Genomic DNA, 21,959 nt, shown 5'->3' on the forward strand with positions numbered 1-21,959 from the left:
AAGGGCCAGGGTGCCCTGATGAACAGCTATGGACCAGTCTGAAACCCCCTGGATGTGAGCCCCCTCCGTTTCAACTCCAAACTACCTCTATTGTAGCTTTCCTCCTGGGGTTGAATGCTCAAGCTATGAATGAACTACCCTGCCTGCCATGATTGTCTATTGACCCATGTCTTTTTTCCACACTTAAAGCGATTTGAGAATTTTGAAAAAGTGCTATAAAAGTTTAACTCTTAACACTACAATGGCTTCAGTATATATATATTTTTTGCCTTCACCACCTCCCATTGACCCTCGTTTGGTTCCAAAGAAAATAGTCTCTCATGACTGTGAAGGGGCTGGCATTCATGATTCACATACCTCAGGACCACGAGATTTATGGAGTTATAGTCTACATGGCTCTAAGGAGGAGCACCATTCAGAAGTCATCAATAAGGGATAACCCAATGACTGTTAGCTCACACACAAAGATGGTGATTATCCAAATATGCAGCATTTTTATGTCTAGGAAATTGTTATTTTTCCGATAACACTAATTCAGCGATACAATCTGGAGACAGCCAGTGGCTAAACTGCTCAAGAATTACAAAAAAATGAATCTTTAGGAATGTTATCGACATGATGCCATTAAGTTGTTCCTGTCTGTGCTTGACTGTATTGACAAGTTCTTCTGATGCAGTTGAGCCAGACACTCCCTGACCCAGTTAAGATTTAAAACCTGGAACAAAAAACAATATTTCACATTCCACTGAGGAAATATACAATGACCATGGATTTAGTTTAAATCCCTGGATATCCTAAAAATACGTCTGCTACGTATCCACATTTTGTCTGTGCGTGTGCCTGGACTCCCGGAATCCAAATGTGTTCCATCATACCTGGCATGAGTAAGCAGGGGGTTGGATTAACCAATACATTCAATGACCACCGCACCGGCCTCCCTCGGTCACAGGGCCACAATGACTGACTACTCTCTCGTCCACCACTCACGCTGCGATTGTACAGCCGACCACTGACCCCATGCATAACGTTAACATACACTGGACAGTTGTTACCTCTGTGCGGGGGTGGGAGTGCATTGCTATTAGCACAATGACATGCTATCTGTTCCCATAGACTTCCAGTCATTGAGCCAACAACCGTCCATTTAAAAGCTTGTCTCAGCACAGCTATTTTCAGGTCTCTAGAGATGTTCGATCGGGTTCAAGTCCGGGCTCTGGCTGAGCCACTCAAGGACATTCAGAGACTTCCCCCGAAGCCACTCCTGCGTGATCTTCGCTTTGTGATTAGGGTTGTTGTCATGTTGAAAAGTGAACCTTCGCTCCAGTCTGAGGTCCTGAGCGCTCTTGGTGCAGTCTCAAAAACCATCAAGCACTATGATGACACTGGCTATCATGAGGGACGCCACAGGAAAGGAAGACCCAGAGTTACCCCTGGTGCAGAAGATAAGTTCATTAGAGTTACCAGCCTCAGAAATCAGCAATTAACTGCACCTCAGATTGCACCTCACGGAGTTCAAGTATCAGACACATTTTAACATCAACTGTTCAGAGGAGAAGCGTGAATCAGGCCTTAATGGCTGAATTGCTGCAAAGAAACCTCTACTAAAGGACACCAATAAGAAAAAGATACTTGCTTGGGCCAAGAAACATGAGCAATGGGCATTAGACTGGTGGAAATATGTCCTTTGGTCTGATGAGTCCAAATTTGAGATTTTTGGTTCCAACCGCTGTGTTTTTGTGAGACGCAGAGTAGGTGAACGGATGATCTCCGCATGTGTGGTTCCCACCATAAAGTATGGAGGAGGAGGTGTTATGCTGTGGGGGTGCTTTACTGGTGACACTGTCTGATTTATTTAGAATTCAAGACACACTTAACCAGCATGCCTACCACAGCGATACACCATCCCATCTGGTTTGCGCTTAGTGGGACTATCATTTGTTTTCCAACAGGACAATAACCCAACACACCTCCAAGCTGTGTAAGGGCCATTTGACCAAGAAGGAGAATGCAAAGCTGTCATCAAGGCAAAGGGTGGCTACCTTGACGAATATAAAATATTTTTATTTATTTAACACTTGTTTGGTTACTACATGATACCATATGTGCAATTTAATAGTTTTGATATCTTCACTATTATTCTACAGACGTAGAATTTACTATGTAGATAAAAGTAAATATAAAGAAAAACCATTGAGTAGGTGTGTCCAAATGGATGATTTATAAAGCAGGCACATTTAACTATTGATTATAGACCCTTTTTATTTAGAGTTTCCTCTCTCCTCACTTTTCTTAGACGATAAGGCAAGGGCAGTTCTCTCATCTCCCCATACTGCTGCTGCCTCCGCCGCATTGTTCTCAACACCAATATACTGGTTAACTTTGCTATTAAGCACATGGTCTAAGAAAAGGCACTAATTCAACAGCGCACTGATGTGTTTCAGAACTGCGGACAGCAACCACTATGCAAAGCGGGAGGAAACGCATTTGTTACAAAATAATATAATTTTTGCCTCCCGAGTGGTGCAGTGGTTTAAGGCGTCACTACAGACCCGGGTTCGATCCCAGGCTGCGTCACAGTCGGCAATTTTGAGTGCGACTCCAAATTCAGACCTCCATGGGTTGATGTGTGATTTTGTCAGCACATTCAACTATGTAAAGAAAAAAGTATTTAATAAGAATATTTCACTCATTCAGATCTAGGATGTGTTATTTTAGTGTTCCCTTTATTTTTTTGAGCAGTATATATATATATATATATATATATATATATATATATATATATATATATATATATATATATATATATATATATATATTTTATGCTATTGCTCGACTAAAGAAATCTTGGTCGACCAACAGCCTATGGACCAAACAATCGGCCAGTCAACTAAATGGGGTCCGCCCTATTAGCTAGCTAATAAGGTATCATACTTTACAAATTGAAGACCAAAGGTAAACGGCCCGCGAGTAGTTTTAGAATGGCCCACGACATGGTTTATGAATGAATGACAAATTAATTGTAAATTAATGCAAAAAAAACAACACTTAAAAACCTTTTCAGCGTGATAAGAACGAAACACTTCCTTCGTTGCTGTGGCAAAGTTTGGGCGTATTCCATGTAGGAGGGGTTAAGAGGGAGTCTAAGATGATGCATCTCAATTGGTCTACCAGTTTTGGAGTGATAGGTAAGCCTCACCCAATGATCCAGTTTGTTTACATCCTAGCTAGATGTAGGTACCGTAATTTCTGGACTATTAAGCGCACCTGAATATAAACCGCACCCACTGGATTAAAACATAAACATAAACATAAATAAGCCGCACATGTCCTTTGAAACAAATGAACTTTACACAGCCTTTAAACGAAACACGGCTTGTAACAAAAATGTAAAAAATAGCAGTAAACAGTAGCCTACCAAGAAAGTCATTGGTCACTATCTTCCTCCTCCTGTGCACTGAAACCACTGAAGTCATCTCCTTCGGTGTTGGAGTTGAATAGCCTCAGAATTGCTTCATCCGATGTTGGATCACTGCCCTCTTCAACACGCAGCAGTCCAGCCTTTCGAAACCCGTTGATGATAGTGGATTTTTTGACAATGCTCCATGCTGTTAGCAGCTCTATTTCCTTTTCCAACAGCCAGATCGATCGCCTTCAACTTGAAAGCTGCATCATAAGCATTTCTCCGTGTCTTTGCCATGATGAGGGTGACAAAATCACTACCGTAATCAGAATGATGGGAAGTTTGAGCACGCTCGATTCACGTCACATTATGTGACGGTGCTCAATTTTTTGGCGGCATGAATCTTGTGAAAGTGGGGAAAACCAATAAATTAGCCGCATCATTGTATAAACCGCGAGGTTCAAAGCGTGGGAAAAAAGTAGCGGCTTATAGTCCGGAAATTACGGTATGTTATTATAGACAGGATACGGTGCAATCGGATAACTTGCTAGCAACTGGTGACTGCCGGTGTGGCGGTAATACGTTCAACACATCAGCCCTAGTCAGTCCCAGTGGGCCACTGAGCCCTTTTTAGCCTAAATTTAAAAGTAAAATAATAATTATACACTAGCTGGCAAAACATTGTTGCCTCAGCATTGAAAGTTAGTTAGGTATCGAACATAGCTGTACTGGCCATCATTATAAGCTGCTAGCTGGGATATATAATTAGGATGAACAGTCATTCCAAAATCGGTTGACCAATAGAATCATTACACCTCCCTCTAAACCCCTCATTACACCTCCCTCTAAACCCCTCATTACACCTCCCTCTAAACCCCTCATTACACCTCCCTCTAAACCCCTCATTACACCTCCCTCTAAACCCCTCATTACACCTCCCTCTAAACCCCTCATTACACCTAAACCCCTCTAAACCCCTCATTACACCTCCCTCTAAACCCCTCATTACACCTCCCTCTAAACCCCTAAACCCCTCATTACACCTCCCTCTAAACCCCTCATTACACCTCCCTCTAAACCCCTCATTACACCTCCCTCTAAACCCCTCATTACACCTCCCTCTAAACCCCTCATTACACCTCCCTCTAAACCCCTCATTACACCTCCCTCTAAACCCCTCATTACACCTCCCTCTAAACCCCTCATTACACCTCCCTCTAAACCCCTCATTACACCTCCCTCTAAACCCCTCATTACACCTCCCTCTAAACCCCACCTAAACGGAATGAACGTGCTAAAACTTTGCAACTGCAAAAAAAAAGGCAGCGAAACAAAGGGCAGGGTAACGTAACCCAAAAATGTTTTGCATTAATTTACAATTCATTTGTACTTGCCTTTAAAAATAAAATCCTTGCAATTTTTATTTAGCAAGGAACTGTTTGGGAAGAAACAAAACATTTTCTCTGTAGTAATGGTAGAACCATAACACTAACGAATCTGCACTCTCTAGAGCCTTGGAAACGACGCTACAGTAAAGCCTAATCATTACAACAATGATCTAAAATAAAAATTACAGGTGCAGTGCTCCCAAATTAAAATTTCAGGTTGCACAGCAAAATATTTAGGAGCATATGTGACCAAAGTCGACCTTAGAGCCCTGTCGATCCTATCTGGGGAACTGCAACAGCCTTTTAAACCACAAAACAAACATTTCAACATCTTGAAAATGTAGGTTTGATATTTATTTTCTCAATTGATCTTGTAAACGCAATGCATTTCTCACTATATCTAGGCCTACACTTTTAAGGTCAAACAGCAGTCACTGATTAGGTAATAGACTATGTACTGTTCCAAATGGTGGGGCTACCATGTGCAAAAACATGGATTCTAACAGAAACAAAAATATGCACACCATCTTTTCTGCCATGGAAACACATCAACAGCTCCACCCACCTGGTAAAAACAGGAAGCTGTGATTGGATGACCTGGACCCTGATGATGACCAGCAGCAAGGTGCTGATGATGAGGACGATGAGCTTCAGGAGCGTCTGAAGGACAGCATAGGGGAAACCATCTTTACCCCTCAGCACCTGGAGGAGTGTATCCAACAGCATGGGCAGTGTGAACTGAGAGAGGTGGGGGGAGAACGAGAGAGAGGGGGAATTGCGAGAGACAGTGAGAGAAACAATTAAATTACTTATTTGTACACAGGATTCACAATGGGGTGGGAGAGGTCTGTTGTGTCGATTTTTCATTCTAGTCGACTTCCAGTTGAGAAACACTGATCAGTTAACAATGTTTTCTGGATACAAGGCCAAGCCTTGTCTGAATACTAAGCTTGAAGGCAAATCAACAGAGTGAAATCAAGCATTTAAACCAAACAGTGGCTGTTCTATGAAGTGCAAACAAATCCTCAACTAATATAACCAGATGGATCAAGATCCTTAAATATTTGGGGGCAAAAATAGACTAACGAGTTACATGATACAAACGCATCAGGGAGCCAAAGCCAAGACTACTCTTTATATGCAAGCAGGGGCCTTAGCGTTGATAAAGTGTCTGAGACGAGGGAGAGATGCCAAAACAGCTGCTCACCATCATTCCTTTTCAAGTAACCCTTTTGTAGTAAAAATGGGAGCGAGCCAGTATCATTAAAAAAAAAAAAATCCTCCAATAACTCAAATCTATTACTGGGTTTCGTAAGCGAGGGCGTGACCGTGCAGGGTGAGTAATTGTTGAAGCGATGGCGAGTGTTGCACTGTGGAGCGAGGTTACAGGCATGGCCTGCCTTAGCAGTTGTGCAATTTTGTACATTCCCATTTTGTTGTCATTCTGATAAGGGTCATTGACGGTGTAAACATCCTGTTTTTGACCTAAATTACACTATGTTAATAAAGTATTACGTGTTTAATTGTAAGTGAGCGTTAAGCCTTCTCTTTTCAAAAGCTTGTATCATTTTATGATTGCACCTTGTTTCACATTGGTTGAGCGCCTACTTCTCCTCTCCAAACGTACCCCTTGTGCAACAAACACCTCGTGGACACAGCAGATGGCGATGACTGTGATGCCTTGCTCCTTGCATAAAGTGGCTGCAGCCACCAGAACAACAGTCACAGCAATGGGAGTCCACACTAGAGAGAGAGAAAGAAAGGTTGAAAAAAATAAGGAAAATAGAGAATAGGATGTCACAATCTACAAAAATGAAGGCATTTCGAAACCACTTGATTCATGCCATATTCTACCTCATTGTTGACTACACCAAATTCAGCCAGAATGATGCAAAACATCAGCTTGCTTGTTATTAGCGTTGCAAAGCTACCAGTAATTTACCAAATTTAACTAAATCGTCAAGTCATTTTGGTAATTAACAGAAAATATGGCAATCTATCGTATCTTTGGTCATTTATAATTGAAAAGCCTTTTTTTGTTTTTATAAATAAATTCAGCAAAGCGAAACATCCCTTTTTCAGGACCCTGTCTTTCAAAGATAATTTGTCAAATCCAAATAACTTCACAGATCTTAATTGAAAAGGGTTTAAAAACTGTTTCCCATTATTGTTCAATGAACCATAAACAATTAATGAACATGCACCTGTGGAACGGTCGTTAAGACACTAACAGCTTACAGACAGTCGGCAATTAAGGTCACAGTTATGAAAACTTAAAGACACTAAAGAGGCCTTTCTACGGACTCTGAAAAACAACAAAAGAAAAATGCCCAGGGTCCCTGTTCATCTACGTGAACGTGCCTTAGGCATGCTGCAAGGAGGCATGAGGCCTGCAGATGCGGCCAGGGCAATACATTTCAATGTCCGTACTCTGAGACGCCTAAGACAGCACTACAGAGACAGGACAGACTGCAGATGTGTAACACCTGCACAGGATCAGGTACATCCGAACATCACACCTGCGGGACAGGTAGAGGGTGGCAACAACAACTGCCCGAGTTACACCAGGAACGCACAATCCCTCTATCAGTGCTCAGACTGTCTGCAATAGGCTGACAAGTACACAAGTATCTATATCCACAGTAAAACGAGTCCTATATCAACATAACCTGAAAGGCCACTAGGCAAGGAAGAAGCCACTGCTCCAAAACTGCCTTAAAAAAAGCCAGACTACAATTTGCAACTGCACATGGGGACATAAATTACCAAATACTAATTGAGTGTATGTAAACTTCTTGGGAAGTTTGGAATATGAAAGAAATAAAAACATTCTTAAAATTAAGTGGTGATCCTAACTGACCTAAATCAGGTAATGTTTACTAGAATTAAATGTCAGGAATTGTGAAAAACTCTGCAAATCTTTTCCCTTCAGCACCTGGAGGAGAGTACCCATTGACTTTTCACAACTGCCACCAGTTTCATGCAAAAACAGTCAAATATATATACTTTTAATATGTAAGTGTGTACAACAAAAAAATAAGTATTAATATTCCATGCTGAAACTCATTAAACACCAAACGGTATTCAGTAGGTTGATGGTTTATGTTTAGGATTATGTTTTACAGCTTTTATAATTATTTCATATATTTTTCATGTCCACACAGAGGGCCAGAGATGATTACAGATATCTTTAATAATCTGGTGTGCCCAAAAGGGCCACTAGATGTCTTGTGAGACTACATAAAATGCTTGGTAGTTTATTGGTCAACTTCAAAAGTTTCCAATAATACTCTCACTTGGCAACCGTACTTGTTAAACAGTGTAAACACACCTGGCTGTTTGAATGAGGCTTTGTAAATTGTTTGTGGAGGAAAATGTGTATCTACTGTATCTGCGTGTTATGAACATGGACTATAGGCCACCGGAATATACATTGATGTGGTGTGATGAGTGGAAAATGTGTATTACATAAATGGACAATTCTTCACGTATGAAGAATTCTTCACTCCTCATTCACATATGCGGAGTGTACATTTTTTGTTTTGACATTTAACACTAGAAATTTCCTAAGCTCCGCCTCGTCACCAACTTCATCCTGCAGCCATCGGCAGCATTATGGGAGTATATTGTCAACCAATCATTAGGGTGTTTTTGTTTGACTCGTGAACGTGACGAAAGACAAACTTAATTCTGGATTGTTTATATTTTAGTTTTGGAGTCAAAGAATAGTTTCACTACATTTTTAGTTTTTATAACAGGTTTGTTTATTATTTTATTTCAGTTTACTCAATTGTTTATGATTCGCTTAAGTTTTAGTTCATTAAAATAACCTTGGTGCCCTCAAATCGTTCCTTGAGTTGATATCTACCTTGTTATTTTCCTTAACCAATTGACACATTCTTTCAGACACTTAACTTCCCCATTCTGACAGTTGTCCTCATGAGAACTGTAATCTTTCAGAAATCAAACCCTATCATGATTCAATGGGAATTAATTGCATCTTCAAATGTAATCTTACACAACGTAAAGCCTTTATCTATCAACACGGCCGCCTACACAAAGCCTGTAATAAGTTCCTCTATCCATTTGAAACGGTTGATCTGACATTCCGAATACTTCCAGCGGTCTAAGGTGTGCGGTGCAAAGCGAGACTTGGCGATGAATACTACCCCAACCGCCTATGACGGTGCCATAACGAGTCAGGGCATGGGTCTTGTTGTCTTGTTGTTCTCTGAAGGCTCACAACCAACAGGGGGAGGGGTACAGACGACTCACTGAATAACAGACTAGCAAGTAGGAGCATGCATCTCATTGTCCTGTTTTCCTCTGAAACCTTTGTGTGTGTGTGTGTGTGTGTGTGTGTGTGTGTGTGTGTGTGTGTGTGTGTGTGTGTGTGTGTGTGTGTGTGTGTGTGTGTGTGTGTCAAACAGGGGGACAGTATTGGTTGAGGTCTACAGTAAAAGTAGTTTCACCGATGGATTGGTCAGCTCCATTAGATCTGGTGTAGGCCAGGAACGCCGCCAGGAGGAAGATGGAGGACAGGAGCTCCGCTCTTCCTACGACACCCGTCACCTGTAAGAGGAACCAAAAGTAAAAAAGTCAACATTTCTGGCACCAATATGTTATTCTCTCACCAATCAATCGAGGAGGTTCTCACTCCCCATGGCACCCATCACCTGGCCTTCCATGGTATCAGGGATGTCCCTACCCCATCAAAATGTAAAATGGTTAGGGTAGGTGTTAAGGATGTCCCAAGGATCCCGGAGAGCACAAAATGTACAGTCAGGGGTACAAAGTTAAAAGAAAACGTTCAATGTCAACATTTCCAGGACAAAGATATGATTCATGAGAAAACTTCTAATCAAGCAACAACCTTTAAAAACACTTCCTCCTCAGTCTCTATGGAAGTTCACACCTCTCAACATGTCTACCAGGTATGCCTGGAATCTTCTGCAACCTGATTCTCCGTCCACCTAACTGTGAAAACCACAAGCTGTGTGAATCAGATCGCAGCAGATTCCAGGCTGTGAAAACAATCAAAAAGATGTCCGGCATCAGAGCCTAAAATCAACACCCGCCAAATGCAGGTAGATTTTGGAATTTGTATTTATTAGGGATCCCCATTAGCAGCAGCTACTCTTCCTAGAGTCCAAACACATTAAGGCACTTACACCACTACATATCTACAATACAAAATGTATAATACTAACAACAATATATGCATGTGTCTGTACCTTTGCGTGTCTCTTCACAGTCCCTGCTGTTCCATAAGGTGTATTTTTACCAGTTTTTTTTACCAGACTCTACTGCTTGCATCAGTTACCTAATGTTCCATGTAGTCATGGCTCTAGGAAGTACTGTGCGCCTCCCATAGTCTGTTCTGCATTGGCAGGTAAGATGCCCATTTCACTAGCCACGTTGGTGTGAGCATTTCTCAAGTGAGAGCATTTCACTGGCAGTTGTGAATACAAATAGTAAAGTATGATCACATTTATTAAAATGCATTCGGAAAGTATTCAGCCCCATTTACATTTTGTTACGTTACATCCTTATTCTAAAATGTATTAAAATCTTCCTTCCCCCTTCAAATCTACACTCAATATCCCATAATTACAAAGCAAAAACAAGTTTAGAATTGTGCACATTTATTATAAATACAAAAATGGAAATATGCCATCTACATAAGCATTCAGACCCTTTACTCAGTACTTTGTTGAAGCACCTTTGGAGGTGATTACAGCCTCGAGTATTCTTGGGTATGACGCTACAAGCTTGGCACGCCTGTATTTTCCCATTCCTCTCTACAAACCCTCTCAATCTCTCAGGTTGGATAGGGAGCATCGCTGCACAGCTATTTTCAGGTCTCTCCAGAGATGTTCGATCGGTTTCAAGTCCGGGCTCTGGCTGGGCCACTCCAGGACATTTAGAGACTTGTCCCGAAGCCACTCCTGCGTTGTCATGGCTGTGTGCTTAAGGTCATTGTCCTGTTGGAAAGTGAACCTTCACCCCAGTCTGAGGTCCTAAGTGCTCTGGAGAATGTTTTTTCTCAAGGATCTCTCTGTACTTTAGCCAGGATCGAGGGAAAGATGAACGGAGTAGTCTCTCAGTCCCTATACCTGAAAAACATCCCCACAGCATGATGCTGCCAGCACCATGCTTCACCATAGGGATGGTGTCAGGTTTCCTCCAGACATGACACATGGTATACATGTTCCATCTTGGCTTCATTAGATTCCTTTAGGTGCCTTTTGGCAAACTCCAAGCGGGCTGTCATGTGCCTCTTACTGAGGAGTGGCTTTCGTCTTGCCACTCTACCATAAAGGCCTGAATGGTGGAGTGCTGCAGAGATGGTTGTCCTTCTGGAAGGTTCTCGCATCTCCACAGAGGATCTCTGTAGCTCTGTCAGTGTGACCATCGGATTCTTGGTCACCTCCCTGACTAAGGCCCTTCTCCCCTTATTGTTCAGTTTGGCCGGCAGCCAGCGCTAGGAAGAGTCTTGGTGGTTCCAAACTTACTCCATTTAAGAACAATGGAGGCCACTGTGTTCTTGGGAACCTTCCATGCTGCAGAAATGTTTTGGTACCCTTCCCCAGATCTGTGCCTCGACACAATCCTGTCTCAGAGCTCTACGGACAATTCTTCCGACCTAATGGCTTGGTTTTAGCTCTGACATGTACTGTCAACTGTGGGACCTTATATAGACAGGTGTGTGTCTTTCCAAATCATGTCCAATCAATTGAATTTATCACAGGTGAACTCCAATGTTGTACAAACTTCTCAAAGATGATCAACGGAAACAGGATGAACGGGAGATCAATTTCAAATCTCTTAGCAAAGGGTCTGAATAGTTAGGGACTTTTACATTTTTATATATTTGCAAAAATGTCTAAAATCCTTTTTCGGCTTTGTCATTATGGGGTATTGTGTGTAGATTAAATGAACATTTTCCCTCATCAATCTATTTGAGAATAAGGCTACATAACAAAATGTGGAAAAAGTCAAGGTGTCTGAATAAATGCTGCAGTAGCTGTTTTCAATGTATTTCTGCCATTTTGTTTCATAGTTAATAAATTACGTCGCACAAAATCAAAGAACAAATTCTATATAGCCTACCCCACATCACGCTGCAACACTCCCTGGCTGAGGGCTGTGTGCTCTTGAAGAACTAAGTGAAAGACAGATTTTTAGAAGCACTGTGGACAGGCATAAAAGTTGGTCTAATTTACTTGAAACTAGTGAGGAAATCAGTCAATGGAAATACATTCATTAGGCCTTAATCTATGGATTTCACATGACTGGGAAATCAGATACACAGTACCCCCCCCCCCCAAAAAATGGGCCTCAGGATCTCGTAACGGTATTTCTGTGCATTCAAATTGCCATCGATAAAATGCAATTGTGTTCGTTGTCTCTAGTTTATGCCTGCCCATAATTTAACCCCACTGCAACCATGGGGCACTCTGTTCACAACGGTGACATCAGAAAAGCGCTTGCCCACACGACGCCAAACACGAGGTCAGCTGATCGTACTGACAAATTCTTTAATACGTCTGAGGCGGCTTACGGTAGAGAAAATGTTGATCTCTGGCAACATCTCTGGTGGACATTACTGCAGTCAGCATGCCAACTGCTCACTCCCTAAAAACTTGGCACAGTGTGTCGTGACAAAACTGCACATTTTAGAGTGGCCTTTAATTGTCCAAAAGGCTCCTTAACCACCCCCAAGCCATAAGACTGCTAAACAATTAATCAAATGGTCATCGGACAATTTACATTGACCCTGCCTCCCTCCATTTGTTTGTTTTTTTACACTGCTGCTACTTGCTGTTTATTATCTATGCATAGTCACTTCACCACTACCTACATGTACAAATTACCTAGACTAACTGTACTCCCGCACATTGACTCGGTACCTACCCTCTGTATATAGCACCGTTATTGTTATTTTATTGTGTTACTTTTTAGTATTTGGTTATATTTTAATTTAGAATAGAAAAACATTGTTTTAGAAACCTTAGAATGCACGCTTCGGTTTCTTTGTGTTTTATTGGTGTAATTTTAGCAGCTGGTTCATTTTTCTTCTTTCCATCTACAGTGGCTGGTGGACTAAAACGTTTATTTTATGCCCTGCCAGGCATAAATCATGGAGGGAGACCAGAGGTGGCTCGCAGTGGCTCTTGCAGTACAGGGGCCTCTAGCAGAAATGTGTGAATGCTGACTGCCACCTTATGCGAGCACATGGAACTGCACATTTTCTTTGCACAGGAGAGGCTGGGCTAGGAGATCCTCCACCATGAAGAGAGCATGTTGAGAAAACATTTGGAAACGCCTTGAGGTACTACCTGGACTTGCTCAATAAGAAACAGATTTACATATTTATGATGTCATACAAATGTAGTTCAATCTAAATATGTTCACTATGTTGAGATACCAGACACAGATGCAGCACAAATACACTGAACTACACATTCAGAAAGACAGACACTAAGAGGCTCACAACGGTCTCTTTGTCAGTGTTGATCATGAAGGGGACCTTCAGTACATCAAATGAAAAACAAATGATCCGTTGAGCGATTCCAGATCAAGATAACGTGATTGCATTGCTCGTCCAGGGGCTTCTTTTTGACTCTGACTGAAATGGGCCCTTTCAAAGGACTGTCAGGCTGCACTCAGCTGAAGGAGAAAACACCATGAGGAAGATGAGAAGCAGTTTGAGGGAGCACTGAGCTGTGTAACATTACCACTCCCTTTACCAGAGCAGCAGAATGTTGTCTTTGTTCTTTTTCTATCCTGTTTTTCTGTTCTATTCTTCTAAGGCCTGTCTGGTCGCCGGTGCAACTCAATTGAATGGGGCAAAATGGGGGGGGGGGTAAAGGGGTTAAGTAAATAGGTGAGAAGTTGTTGTTGAGGTAGACAGTAATGACATTGATGGGTTAAATTCGAGTTCATTCCCAATTCATGTATTGAAAAGCACATATCAAATGACCAATTCAGTAAAACAAATATTGTGAAGGAACTGACGGCAACTTCTGAATTGCATTATTTTCATGTCACTAACTGCATGCAGGTCTGTACAACTCAGATACAACGCCTACTACATAAAGTTGGGCAACTCTTGCTCGCCCTCTGTGCCATCTGACACGGCGGCTGGATTAACAACAAGTTAAGCTTTATTTTGATGTATTGCACTTGTGATTTCATGAAAAATTTATATTTATAGTAATTTAATTTGAATTTGGCGCTCTGCCATTTCACCGGATGTTGTCGATCCCAAACAGGATTTTTTTTTTTTTAAATCAAAAAAATGTTTTAATTATATTTATTAACGGGATCGGCTCATAACACCAGCCACACTACACGATTAAGGATAAACAGTTCTGACACTGACTGTCGGAGCCTACAATCACACCACTTGATATACATGTGCTTTGCTTTTCAACTAGCTCCTGATGTCCACCAGATGCAAACACTTTGCGTTTTGGCGGAAGTCATTCCTTGTCAATGGAGCATTATTCATTTCTCTACCATAAGCTCCTTCCAATGTTGATTTTGGCAGTGTATCCAACCACCTCACAACCGCAGACCACATCTAAACCACGCCATCTACATCCAGCTTCTTCACCTGCGGGATCGTCTGACACAGCTGATGACACCCGGACAGCTGATGAAACTGGGTTTTCACAACTAAAGAATTACTGCTGAAACTGTCAGAAAAAAAGTCTCAGGGAAGCTCATCTGCGTGTTCGTCGCTCTCACCAGAGTCTTGACCTGATTGCAGTTTGACATCGTAACCAACTTCAGTGGGCAAATGCTCACCTTCGATGGCCACTGGCATGCTGGATTAGTTTGCTCTTCACAGATGAAACCCGGTTTCAACTGTACTGGGCAGATGGCAGACAATGTGTATGGTGTCGTGTGGGCGAGCGGTTCGCTGATGTTAATGTTGTGAACAGAGTGGCCCATGGTGGTGGTAGGGTTATGGTATGGGCAGGCATAAGCTATGGACAACTAATGTCAATTTGAATGCACAGAGATACCATGACGGACGAGATCCTGGAGGCCCATTGTCGTGCCATTCATCCGCTACCATCACCTCATGTTCCAACATTATAATGCACGACCCCATGTCACAAGGATCTGTACACAATTCCTGGAAGCTGAAAGCTCATTTCTTCCATGGCCTGCATACTCACATCACCCATTGAGCATGTCTGGATCGACATGTACGACAGCGTGTTCCAGTTCCCACCAATGTCACACTGCATGAGGCAAATGGTGGTCACACCAGATAGGAGCGAATCGCTGGCACCGGTGTCCAAAGCAAATGGACTACGGAGAAGCTAGCACAGGTACAGAGACCAAAAGGGTCCCAGCATTTCGTAACCTGAACGGGAGACGAAGGTAGAAAAACAAACTATCAGGAGTGACAAAAGCAGACATTCCATTGGCGCACTCAGCTAGAGGGACCCACCAATAGTTAAATAAATAATCTCCTCAGCAGATACAACTTCCTAAAGTACTTAGCAGTGCCAACATGGTCCACATAATTGTCAAACTTGAGTCTGACTTAGTAAAGGCATTGTTTTTCTGAAAATCAAAACGAAACCGCAGATAACCATCCTTACTATGAACTAAAAAAAAACAGGGTACTGAACTCAGCAAAAAAAGAAATGTCTTCTCACTGTCAACTACATTTATTTTCAGCCAACTTAACATGTGTAAATATTTGTATGAATATAACAAGATTCAACAATAGACAAACTGAACAGGTTCCACAGACATGTGACTAACAGAAATGGAATAAGGTCAAAATCAAAAGTAACAGTCAGTATCTGCTGCATTAAATATTGCAGTGCATCGACTCCTCATGGACTGCACCAGATTTGCCAGTTCTTGCTGTGAGATGTTACTCCACTCTTCCACCAAGGCACCTGCAAGTTACCAGACATTTCTGGGGGGAATGGCCCTAGCCCTCACCCTCCGATCCAACAGGTCCCAGACGTGCTCAATGGGATTGAGATCCGGGCTCTTCGCTGGCCATAGCAGAACACTGACATCCCTGTCTTGGAGAGGATTAGGCACATAGAGCAGTATGGCTGGTGGCATTGCTGGAGGGTCATGTCAGGATGAGCCAGCAGAAAGGGTACCACATGAGGGAGGATGTCTTCCCTGAAACGCACAGCGTTGACATTGCCTGCAATGACAAGGCTCAGTCCAATGATGCTGTGACACCCCGCCGCAGACCATGACGGACCCTTCACATCGATCCCACTCCAGAGTACAGGCCTCAGTGTAACGCTCATTGCTTCGACGATAAACACGAATCCGACTAGCACCCCTGGCCAGACAAAACCGCGTCTCGTCAGTGAGAAGCACTTTTTGCCAGTCCTGTCAGGTCCAGTGACGGTGGATTTGTGTCCATAGACAACGTTGTTGCCGGTGATGTCTGGTGAGGACCTGCCTTACAACATACCTACAAGCCCTCAGTCCAGCCTCTCTCAGCCTATTGCGGACAGTCTGAACACTGAAAGTACAATTTATGCCAAAAAAAAAGTACAATTTATGTCCCCATGTGCAGTTGCAAACTGTAGTCTGGCTTTTTTTAAGGCAGTTTTGGAGCAGTGGCTTCTTCCTTGCCTAGTGGCCTTTCAGGTTATGTTGATATAGGACGCGTTTTACTGTGGATATAGATACTTGTGTACTTGTCAGCCTATTGCAGACAGTCTGAGCACTGATGGAGGGATTGTGCGTTCCTGGTGTAACTCGGGCAGTTGTTGTTGCAACCCTCTACATGTCCCGCAGGTGTGATGTTCGGATGTACCTGATCCTATGCAGGTGTTGTTACACATGGTCTGCCACTACGAGGACGATCAGCTGTCAGTCTCGTCTCCCTGTAGCGCTGTCTTAGGCATCTCACAGTACGGACATTGCAATTTATTTCCCTGGCCACGTCAGCAGTCCTCATGCCTTCTTGCAGCATGCCTAAGGCACGTTCACGCAGATGAACAGGGACCCTGGGCATTTTTCTTTTGGTGTTTTTCCAGAGTCAGAAAGGCTTCTCGTATCCTAAGTTTTAATGACTGACCTTAATTGCCTACCGCCTGTAAGCAGTTAGTGTCTTAACAACCGTCCCACAGTTGCATGTTCATTAATTGTTTATTGTTCATTAAACAAGCATGGGAAACAGTGTATAAACCATTTACAATGAAGATCTGTGAAGTTATTTGGATTTTTACGAATTATCTTTGAAAGACAGGTCCTGAAAAAGGGACGTTTCTTTTTTTTGTTGAGTTTATTATGTTGTGCAATGCCGTGCTCAAGCATGAACTCAACCTCACTTCGGGGTAACTCACTCTTCAAGATTCAGTTGATGGGCATGTTTGATTGGGACGAATTCCCCAAAGTCAATGTCATGCAGTAGTTCATTTGTTGGCACCTTTGATAAAATATACTGACTAATGAAAAAACATTCTTTATGGAAACCTTTTAAAAAATGTTATATTTATTAATAGAAATGTAGTAGGCAAGTGGAAGAGGGTAGGGAACCTGTTTGTCTGCCATATATTAAAGACACAAATTGGCTGAAAAGAATTGGCATAAATAGAAAAATATACCAGTTTCCTTTGAGGACAAAAATGTTGATAGCTGTGCCATACAGTTTGTAAAATAAATGGGAAGAGATTTTCAATGTAACGATTCCATGGCACATGGTTTATGAACTGATACAAAAAAACAATTAAACACTTGAGTTTATCAATTTAAATTATTATACAAAATTCTTGCCACCAACAGAACGCTATATATATATCGGTCATACAACAATCTCAGCTCTGTAGATTTTGCTGCGAAAAGACAATCACTAGATAATTTATTCTGGCATTGCCCCTACGTAGCTTGTTTCTGGTCACAGCATTAGGAATGGTAAAAAAAATACATATATATATAAAAAAATCACAACATTCACTTAAAATGAACCATCCAAATAGCAGTGCTGGGCCATTTGGAAAGCCATAGTCAATAAATAATACTTGTAGGAAAGGTTATCTTTTGCTCATAATCTGTGGATACATTTGTAACCTTTCTAATCATATTGTATGTAAAACATCACAGCATAATTGAAAAATATATGGCACATGGAAACCAAACGAGTGTGGTCTATGGTGATAGGTGGCATGGGCTGAGAGGTGGGTTTAAAAAGAGCTTATGTTCAGTAATGTATTATTGTTATGTGATTGATGAATATAAAAAGTACCATGCATGTGTATGCAAAGGTATGTAGTAGAAAAGAAGATCTGTCCTCCGAAGAGGGGGGGGGGTTAATTTTTAAAAAGTCATGCTCCAGTGCATTTGTCGGAGTTGGCACATCTGAGAATAAACCCTGATATGCTAAAATCTGAGTTACTCAGCCGTCCCTCAGGCACAGGGTGTATAGGGCTTTCCTCATGCTCTTGAGGAAGACTATAGTCAACGGTGACCGCAGTGGCCACAGGCAGATCATCACTACCGGTTTCCACTAATTTTGCTGCCAAATCGTAGAGGGTGAAGTTTTTTTTCCTACACCCGTGTGGCAATGATGTAATACAGATTTATTTTTAAATTCACTATGGGGTAAGGGCTTGAAAAGCGAGCTTGCAACAGTGACCCCAGTATGGGCAACACAACCAGGACTTGCCCCCACATCCAAAGTGCAGCTTCTGGCCTTTTAATGGTACCAAACTGTCAATTTTGTTTGCGCTTTCTCCAGATTCTCAGAGGCAAAGTGACTCACCGGGTGAAATCTCTATTGAAAAGCATTAACAGATTTGGTTTTGTATTTAAGGTGTTCACCTGCAACAAACTCTCTCAGCAAGCTCAAAAGAACTCAAACTCATTCTGACTAAAACCGCAAGATTCCTAAAAGAACCACCTGCGCTGCAAACAGCACAAGAGGCACCCCTCCATCCCAATCTTTCTCAAACTCAAAGCAGTAAGATTTCAACATAGACTTCAAAGTTTGATTAAATCTCGCAAAAGCACCTGGAGACTGAGTGGTAGGCAATAGAGGGGCAATAGGTAACACCCAACTGCTGTAGGACTTGCTTATATTTGAACCTTGGTCTGACTTCACAACCTGCAGATGTCCAAACATTTAAAATAATTTCACCAAGGCCTTAACAATACTAGGAGCTGTGATTTTCCTCAGTTGAATGGTCTCTGGGAAACGAGTGGCAGCGCACATGATGGTCAAGAGAAACTGATTGCCACTCTGCGTTGGGCAAATGACCAACACATTCCACCAGGACTCCCAAATGTTTGTCAAAAGCAGGAATAAGCTGCAGAGCTGCAACTGGTACAGCTTGATTTGGTTTACCTGTCTTACGTCAAACAGTAAGCCACAACATCCTGATTCAGACCAAGCCAGAAGAAGTTATGCAAGATACAGTCATAAGTACTGTTGACCCCAAGATGGCCCGCCATAATACCATAGTGAGCGAACCTCAGTATCTCTTCTCGAAGTGTAACTGGAACAACAATTTGAGATACACTGGGCCACTCGTCTTGCCCAGAAGTGGCACGAGAAAGCCATTTCCTCACGAGAACACCATCTGTCAAAGTAACCCACAAAACACAAACCCCTCTGGATGAATCTCAGCAAGAAGATGGGAGACTGTTCAGCAATCAGCTGCTTCATAGACATCAAACTGTCAACTTTAGGGATCCTCATTTCTCTGGTCCTACAAACTCGCTCACCTTTGGGGTTTTCAAATGAGAGTTTAACTCAGGAGGTTTATCGAAATCTGGAACACAAAGATGTCTCAGACAGATCGATCATGGTGGGATCGCTGACATCCTCAACACTAAACTTGCTCCCGGCGACTTTCTGAGACAAAGCACATGTAACGGCACACGCTGGGAACACTCTAGGGTAATTATCTGATAATCCATCAGGTTCCTCTACTCTGGGTTCCTGACAAACGACAGGATATGAAACAACATTCCCTCTATCCAAATTGTTTCTGAAAATGAATGAGACGCCCTCCTCTCCCTGTTAGACTAGGCCTCACTCCAAAGACAACGGAACCAGAAACAAGATCAGACGAGTTCCACCTTATGCAAAAGAAACTTCCATGCAACCCAATCCCACACCTTGTACTAACAAATTGTAACCAGTTGCTGAAGCATCAGACAAAGACAAAACACCCCCTGGGCTGCCCCAGTGTTTTGCAGTATCTTCACCGGCTGCATAACAGAATTGCCACTTGTTTTCTGAAAATCCTTATCTTTGGGCATTCTAGAAAAAAAAACAATAAAATACCTGCAGTTAAATGCGTTACAAGATGAAGCAGATCGCCTTCTTCATTTCACCTGTCACATTATTTTACATTATGAAGCTTAAAAAGTTCCTCAGAAGAGTTTAGCCAGTCACGGGTTTGAAAATAGCACAACGGGAGAAAGTGGGAGAAGGTGAGTCCAGCTGTGTATTGACAGGTGTCATATTTATATTGAACATCTGTGTGTGTGTGGGGGGGGTCCAAGAGTGATCAGGGGCATGCAACTATAGCTTTCCTTCAAAGAAAATACACTGAACAAAAACATAAAACGCAACATGTAAAGTGTTCCTCCCATGTTTAAATGCTCTGAAATAAAAGATCCCAGAAATGATTGCCAAGATAATCCATCCACCTGACAGGTGTAGTAAACATTAAAAAGCATGATCATTGCGCAGGTGCACCATGTGCTGGAGACAATAAAAGGGCACTCTAAAATGTGCAGTCTAGTCAAACACCACAATGGCATAGTTTAGAGGGGGAGAGCAATTGGCATGCTGACTGCAGGAACGTCCATCAGAACTGTTGCCAGAGAATTGACAGTTAATATCTCTTCCATAAGCTGCTTCAGACATCGTTTTAGAGAATTTGGCAGTACATCCAACCGGCCTCACAAACGCAGACCACGTGTATGACGTTGTGTGAACAGAGAACTCCATGGTGGCGGTGGGGTTGTGGAATGGGCAGGCATATTGTTGTGTCTAGAAAGCCAGCATCCCGGAGTCGCCTCTTCACTGTTGATGTTGAGACTGGTGTTTTGCGGGTACTATTTAATGAAGCTGCAAGTTGAAGACTTGTGAGACGTCTGTTTCTCAAACTAGACACTAATGTACTTGTCCTCTTGCTCAGTTGTGCACCGGGGCCTCCCACTCTTTCTATTCTGGCTAGAGCCTGTTTGCGTTGTTCTGTGAAGGGAGTAGTACACAGTGTTGTACAAGATCGTCAGTTTCTTTGCAATTTCTCGCATGGAATAGCCTTCATTTCTCAGAACAAGAATAGACTGATGAGTTTCAGAAGGTTCTTTGTTTCTGGACATTTTGAGCCTGTAATCGAACCCACAAACGCTGATGCTCCGGGACTCTCAACTAGTCTAAAGAAGGCCAGTTTGTATTGCTTCTTTAAAATCAGGACAACAGTTTTTAGCTGTGCTAACATAATTGAAAAAGGGTTTTCTAATGATCAATTAGCCTTTTAAAATGACAAACTTGGATTAGCTAACGACATGCCATTGGAACACAGGAGTGATGGTTGCTGATAACGGGCCTCTGTACACCTATGTAGATATTTCATAAGAAAACCAGCCGTTTCCAGCTACAATAGTCATTTACAACATTAACAATGTCTACACTGTATTTCTGATCAATTTGACGTTATTTTAATGGACAAAAAAAGTGATTTTCTTTCAAAAACAAGGACATTTCTAAGTGATCCCAAACTTTTGAAAGGTAGTGTACATTATTGCAACACAATCGGCAAAAAATAGCTTCATTTTCATTAGATAACAGAAGTGCAACGGTATTTGGATGGCAGCCACACAAATAAATTATCTTACAATGAAAAGGCTATGTTTTTGCAAAAATGATGCATGGTCATCATATTTCTAATGTTTAGGTGTATCAGTTTAGTGCAACTGAAGCACAAAATGAGTCTGATGCCCAGCAGAAATGACAATAAGTAGCTTTTTAGATCTGCATTTACAAAATGCAGCAAGATTACTCATGCATTAGATTTTTTTCCTACATGAAAAACACAGAATTCAAGATATACATAGGGGTCATGTTAAACTTAATATCTAAGTAAGTGGCTGAAATATTAAGGTGACTGGGCATCATATTGTGTTAGCTTTCTGCCGTGTTTGAGAAG

The 21,959-nt window shown here is 42.0% G+C and overlaps 1 protein-coding gene across 1 annotated transcript in view; it reads right to left on the reverse strand.

Moving 5' to 3' along the window:
- The window catches only part of tmtc3 (transmembrane O-mannosyltransferase targeting cadherins 3), a 127,056-nt gene that overhangs the window by 87,657 nt on the left and 17,440 nt on the right, over positions 1-21,959 (reverse strand). Inside the window, exons 4-6 of the mRNA XM_035790064.2 lie at positions 9,261-9,360; positions 6,416-6,531; positions 5,354-5,526 (exon numbers count right to left, since the gene is read on the reverse strand). Of these exons, the coding sequence (XP_035645957.1) occupies positions 5,354-5,526; positions 6,416-6,531; positions 9,261-9,360 (389 nt within the window). The remainder of the gene's footprint in view (positions 1-5,353; positions 5,527-6,415; positions 6,532-9,260; positions 9,361-21,959) is intronic.

Source organism: Oncorhynchus keta, chromosome 17, assembly GCF_023373465.1.
Source record: "Oncorhynchus keta strain PuntledgeMale-10-30-2019 chromosome 17, Oket_V2, whole genome shotgun sequence".
Classification (NCBI taxonomy): Eukaryota; Metazoa; Chordata; class Actinopteri; order Salmoniformes; family Salmonidae; genus Oncorhynchus; species Oncorhynchus keta.